Here is a 6,559-nt window from a genome sequence, read left to right as displayed (position 1 = left end):
GAGTGATTCTCAAATAAAACAAAACTAGACTTCCTAAACCTAAAATCAGGTGAAGTTTTTCCTTTGGTTAGATTGCTGCTCCTTTAAAATAACTCTGTGATGTTCATTTCCTAGGAGTTCTATGAAGAGTTTCAGTGTACAAAACGCTTCAGTAAAATTTTAGGTAGGACACAGCATTCACAACTACAGCATACAAAAGTTAGGTGACAAAAATGCACATTGCCTTTTCTGGAGGAAAAAATTATAAATTCTATCTTCCAAACTGTTTCCTCTTGATGAGGAAAAGCCTTCTTTTCTCTTTACAGCTTCAGGAGGAACATAAAGCTGTTGTATTTAAAAACATGTTTAAGCATCTGTCAAAGTAAGCTGAATGTTACCTAAGCCTTATCATTCCCAAACAAACTATTCTGATAGGACCAACAGCAGAAAAAGAATATATTCGAACAATGCATTATCTATGAAAAAATAATACTGATCAGGGTTGAGAATCATTATAGTTGAAAAAAGACCAAACTGGCCATAGGATACACTAAAGTAAAAACACTGGGGAATTAAAATACCAGAAGTCAACTGTAAGATTTTGTGTGTCATTATATAGGTTTACTAACAGAGAATGAAGCTGACAAGTCAAATTGCTCTGGATACACATTAGTACCACCAAGTTTATTTGTACAAGAAATGACTGGTCCACTGGACTTTTCTATATAACTCAGTAATAATTACTGCTCCTTCTGGACAGACCAGTGATATTTCCCCCATAGTTTTAATGTACAAACCCAGAATAGTTAGGAAAAAAAATCCCAAGTATAAATAATGCAACCCTTAATCTATTAAGGGTCACTAGATTGTTACCACTGATTATTAGAAATGATCCATTTTATTTAAACTTAAAAAAAAATTAAATTTCTCTTCTTCAGTTGTGGGCCAAGGAATATGCTTGGCAAGACAAACAAAGCAGTAAAGACCACAGAGATTTGTGATTTTTCAGAAAAAAAAAAATGTCTCAATTCATGAAGGGACCAAATTTTGGAAACTTGACAGAATAAAGACGAAAAAATTCCTTTAAAAAGAAAAGGTTAGTTAATTGGTAAAATTTTGGTAGTAACAGGAATTTTAATTAATCTCCTGGAATCATGACAGGGATGAGTGAAGACTTGTGATGCATGGCATAAGAGCTAATGACAAAAGGGTATACTAAGGGGCAGTAATTATATGCTTTTAATACTAAGTAAATGATAATGCTAAATTTAATGCCAATCACATTCAAGGCAGAAAAATCCTTTAGGGTTTTTGGGTTTATCTGATGACTTAGGAAATAGGAAAGAAATTAGACAAAAGTGAAAATGAGCATTGTGTACAGACCATTATAGTCTGAAATTTCTAAGAAATATGCTTTTTGTGTATAACCAAGTTTAGGCCCCCCAAATTGTAAAAGCAGTTTTTCTGTCACAGGAGGGCATGAAATCTAATGTTCATCCTTTAAAACTGCTGGGAGAAACGGCTGCCAATCTCTGTTTCATCGCTGTCAAGTGAGAGAGGAAAGATAACTTGTTCTATGCTCTCAAAAGCACGGTTTCCCCAAGACAGACTTTTAATTTGATCAACTTCTGGCTAAAGTAAGTGGGCCCAGAAGAAAAACTATCCAATGAGGGTGTAGAGAGTCTATGAAATAGCTGTGCCTTCTAATCCCAAGTTGGTAAAGGCTGTACTTCAATTACCCTACATGTTGAAGCTTAATAAGGCATAACTTCAGTTACGGTTGGAATATGGGCAAATGTATTCCACATCTGTTCCTTAAAAAAAATGTATCAGACCTCTTCAATAAATTTCAACTGGTTGCGTGGACATCTGTGAAGGCTTTGTTGCAGGAGACACGCTCAGGATTCAGAAGCAGCAGCAACTTAAAACATCAGTAATAAAACTTTGGCTTAAAATTAAAAAGAAAGGAAGGAAAAGTCAAACAGGTACAAGTCGTCTCATGAAAGAGGTATTGTGGACTAAACCCTCAAATGCTGTCCAACATTAGTTTCCCCTGTCTTCACTGTTACCACCTTCATTGTACAGGAGTTATATCATTCTTTTATGGTTAAGTTTCATAAATAATGAGAAAACCATATGTAACAAATACATCATCTTTCCCACCCACCCAGCAACCCTCCCCAAAATAAGAAAAGTTACATCAAATTAAAAAGTAGCTTCGTGAATGAAGGTACTGCTCTAAGTTGCACTTTCCCTGCAAGTGCGGCCAGTGCTTTTGCGCTGGGTATGAAGGAAAGGAAAAAATTCTCCACATAAACTGACAAAAAATTTAAAAATCAATGTCCGGTTTCAACCAGTCAAAACCGGGCCAAGCGGAAGCCGAGGTATCTCGGTACCGTCCCATCAGAGGGTCCTTGCAATGCCTGTTCTTCATCCTGATAGGTATCTGTATCCTTGTGATTGTAAACAATCCAGAAGATACTATATTTTTGTTCCTTAAAATGTCCTCTGATTGGCAAAATGAAGTAAATATTTGTTTTAAAAATAGAAAATGAAAATTAAACAAGAAGAAAAGAAAAGAAACACAGTGAGCTTGTTTGGAGTCCATAGGATCCGATCTGGAAGAGCTCGGAAAATGTGTTATATGTCTTCTCCTGTTTTCGGCTGGAAAGGTACTAGAGGTTGCGTTGGTCGAGGAAAGAATTGTAGAGTAGGAAAACCAAGGATGTTAATCTAGACTTCAGAGGATTCAAGTGTTAGCTTCATCATCTGTGTCTTCTATCAATACCTTAGTGTCACGAGCCTTGGATCTAGTGGTAATGAGAGGGAAAAAAAATACTTAGTCCATTATTAAAATACAAACACATCCAAAGTATTAGGTACATTTTCAATCTTACTACCATTAAAAATACATCATAACCAGTCATGGACACTATATACTACACCAGATGGACTGCTCCTAGAGCTCTGTATTAAATTTCAGATATTACTGTAAAAACACTAAGAAACTATATTGCAACCAGAGGAAGGAAACAACAATGGCAGGTCATGTGTAATGTGCAATGGAGGGGTTTAGATTTTATGATGTATTTTTTTAAACTCTCCGAGAGCCAATTTTCATCTCTATAAAGCAGGAATAATGATACCTTTTTACATAATACTGCTTTCACTTCATGGAGACAGTATGAATATCAAGTGAGAGAATGGATATAAAAAGCATCAGTAAAGCATTAAACAAATACAAAGAATTACAATGAGGGTGACAGAAAAATCATTTGAGGAACACATGAAAAACCAGGAGGGTTGGCCAGTAGATTAAGACTAAAGGAGAGACATGACAGTTGATCAAGTATACACAGAAGAGGGGCTTCCCTGGTGGCTCAGACGGTAAAGAATCCGCCTGCAATGCGGGAGACCTGGGTTCAATCCCTGGCTTGGGAAGATCCCCTGGAGGAGGGCATGGCAACTCTCTCCAATATTCTTGCCTGGAGAATCCCCATGGACAGAGGAGCCTGGTGGGCTACAGTCTATGGGGTCACAAAGAGTCGGACACAACTGAGTGACTACGCATAGCACACAGAAGAGAGAATATTAAATCATGTTAGAAAGCCCAACGAGGATCAACTGGCTGAAGTTATACTGAAGCATATTTCAACATAAGCTATCTACCACAGTAAATATCCAACAACAAAATCAGGTGCCTTGTATAGTTATAAACTTCACTATCACTGATGACTGTTAATCAGAATAAGATAATCAACTATTCAGGATTCCATAAAAGAGATTCTTGTACAGGATGAAAAATGGAGTATTAGATAAAGTCAAAATATTCTGCAACTCATGAGCTCTATGAGGTAAAGTAGGTATTATTATCACTTGACAGAGGTAGAAATGGACATTCCAAATGTTAAGGATGTGTTAAATGGTTGCATGAGTCTCAAAGTTAGCATTCAGTCTCAGATCTTATTTTAGATTTGCTACTGTCTCCTTTGCACATAACCTGCTCCATTGTTCTAAATGTCTGCCTCTGGAGGCAATCTAATATGCTGGTGTTTTTCCACTGAACATCTGAAACTGAACATAAAGATCTACTGCTTCCTTGTTTTTGAAGCAGCAAGAGTGTATGTCTGGATTGCCCTCTGCTGGTAACTAGCGAGGACTTGACTTTCAAATTTAGGAGCTCAATGGGACAACCATCTATTGCACTGTCTTCCAGCCCTTTGTGGACCTTCCCTTACTACCTCTACCAGTCTCCACATCCCCTCCTCTTGCTTCTTCAAACTCTGCTTCCTGCTGTATGTAATGGTATCATGCTTTGTTCTGACATTCTTCCTACTGACCTCCCTGACCATTCCTTTCCTACCCCTTTTGTTTGTTCTTTTTCTTCTCTTGCTTGTGCTTGTTCCCTAAGACACTTCCTTGCTCTGCTTTTCTCTACCTTCTCTTCTTTAGAGAACTTACAAATTCTATCTGAACACTCAGGCAATTTCTCCTCTGCTCCCTGTGGGTTATTACCATCTCTAATTTTTTTTTTTTAACTTCCTTTAAAATGTTTCCTTGTTCTCTTTTTTGTCCTACTCCAAGCGCCCTAATCCAAGTCTTTAATGTTCCATACTTAAGAATAATGCAATGGTCTTTTAATTGATCCAGCCTTCAGTTTTCCCTTTCCCAATATATGTTGCACAGTGCCACTGAAAGTTATGAATATATTACTTTCATAACATTCTATGAAAAAATTCTCTGTGACTTCTTCCTGCCTACAAGATAAAGCTTTCAGTCTTTTACAATCATATTTCATTCAGCTAAGTTTTGTTACTATTTGTGACGAGCTCTAGTTATGGCTTTTCTTTCCATCCCTCATTTCCACCTTTACGTCCTTACTGTGCCTCTAGCCTATCCAAACACGCCCTTATCCTTCAGAAAACTGCCCTGTCTCCTCTTGCATTCCAATCCTTTGTGATACCTACTGTCTCTAAATTTCAAATGTGACCACATATACCCTACACTTAGAGGGTACAGCTATCCTCCAAACAACTTTTAGGAATATACAAAGTCAATGACCGATAAAAATATTGCCGTAGGTATTTACTAAGAAAGTAAAAAAATAATAGCTTATACTTATTGTGCTCTTTCTGTGAGGAAACTGGTGTAAATTCCAAGTCATAACAAATAATCTACCTAGCTACCCTCTGAACAGGGACCATGCTAATCCCAATTTCCAGATGAGCAATAATAGAGAGAAATTAAGTGATTTGGCCAAGATGACACAGACGTCAAGTGGCAGAACCAGGGTTCCTAAAATTTATAACTTGAAAATGATTCTTATACAAGATAACTTAAGAGTCAAATAAATTATTCTCTAACAAGTTTTCCCCAGTGTGCTTTTAAGCCAAATCAGTAGGTATTAATTAATGCATTAATTAACATACTAATGATATTTTTACACTATGTGTCCATTAAGACATTCTATACATAGGTTGTGAAAAATGGTTGAACACCAGCAATTTCATCAGGTTCAACATGACTGCTTCTTAACTTAAATGTTGTTGTTTAGTCACTAAGTCATGTCCAGACTCTTTTGCAACCCCATGGACTGTAGCTTGCCAGGCTCCTCCGTCCGTCGGATTTCTCAAGGCAAGAATACTGGAGTGGGTTGTTATTTCCTTCTCCAAACTTAAATGCTACCCAGTACTAAAACCTGAAGGGAACGCATCTCACAGAAGTGGCAGCCGTACGTACTGAGAGGCGAGGCGAGGCCGGCGCAGGGATATGCTCTGACTGTACTTCCACGGCCGGTTCTTCTGGCGGTTCCGAACCCCGTCTTCCTGGTCCATCATCTGCTCTAGCAGCGTCTGATCATCGGCATTCAGAGGGGCCACAGAGATGTCCCGCACAGCACGGAATTCACCACAGTTATTCAGATGTTCATTCTCCAGGCGGAAGAAGTTCCACACAAATCGCCTTAGCAAAATGGGGTAGGAGTAGGTGAATTACTTACAAAATTTGAATATACTACTACTATCACCTGTAGAGCTCCAAGTACATCAACTTTCCACTCATGGAAATACACACGCACACAAAGGAATTAAGGACTAGAATATTAAAATAGAAAAAGGTGGTGTGTGTGTTGGGGGGAAGGGGACAAAACGGAATAGGCAAAGGAAAGGGACTCATAGAACACAGGTTCAGAGTGCTCATTCTTTCACTTTATTGAACAAATATTTATTGAATACCTACAGTATGACAGGAAAGGCCACAGTATGACAGAGACAAAGCCTATGCCTGTATAAGTGTAATTCCTAATAACAGAGACAGGTATTAAACAAATAAACAATTAGTTAACAGTATGTGCTCTGAAGAAAATAAAGCAGGGCAGGGGTACAGAACATGCTTCTTTGAAGAGATGACATCTAGCAGAAATCTGAATGATGTAAGGAAGCAAGTCAGGTAAAATTCTAAAGAAAAGAGTCTGGGGCAGAGGAAACAGCAAGTACAAAAGGTCCCACACTGGAGAGGACTTTGGTGTGTTAAAACAACAGCAATGTCAGTGGGGCTGGAATGGAACAAGAAGGTTAAAATG

General features: G+C 38.0%; 1 protein-coding gene across 1 annotated transcript in view; it reads right to left on the bottom strand.

Moving 5' to 3' along the window:
* Positions 1–1,604: 1,604 nt before the first annotated feature.
* The window catches only part of XPR1 (xenotropic and polytropic retrovirus receptor 1), a 191,026-nt gene continuing 186,071 nt past the window's right edge, over positions 1,605–6,559 (bottom strand). Inside the window, exons 14-15 of the mRNA XM_065936157.1 lie at positions 5,719–5,940; positions 1,605–2,789 (exon numbers count right to left, since the gene is read on the bottom strand). Coding sequence (XP_065792229.1) covers positions 2,729–2,789; positions 5,719–5,940 — 283 coding nt within the window. The 3' untranslated portion in view covers positions 1,605–2,728. The remainder of the gene's footprint in view (positions 2,790–5,718; positions 5,941–6,559) is intronic.

The sequence above is a fragment of the Muntiacus reevesi genome, chromosome 5 (assembly GCF_963930625.1).
Source record: "Muntiacus reevesi chromosome 5, mMunRee1.1, whole genome shotgun sequence".
NCBI classification, from domain to species: Eukaryota; Metazoa; Chordata; class Mammalia; order Artiodactyla; family Cervidae; genus Muntiacus; species Muntiacus reevesi.
This window is presented reverse-complemented; position numbering and strand designations above follow the sequence as displayed.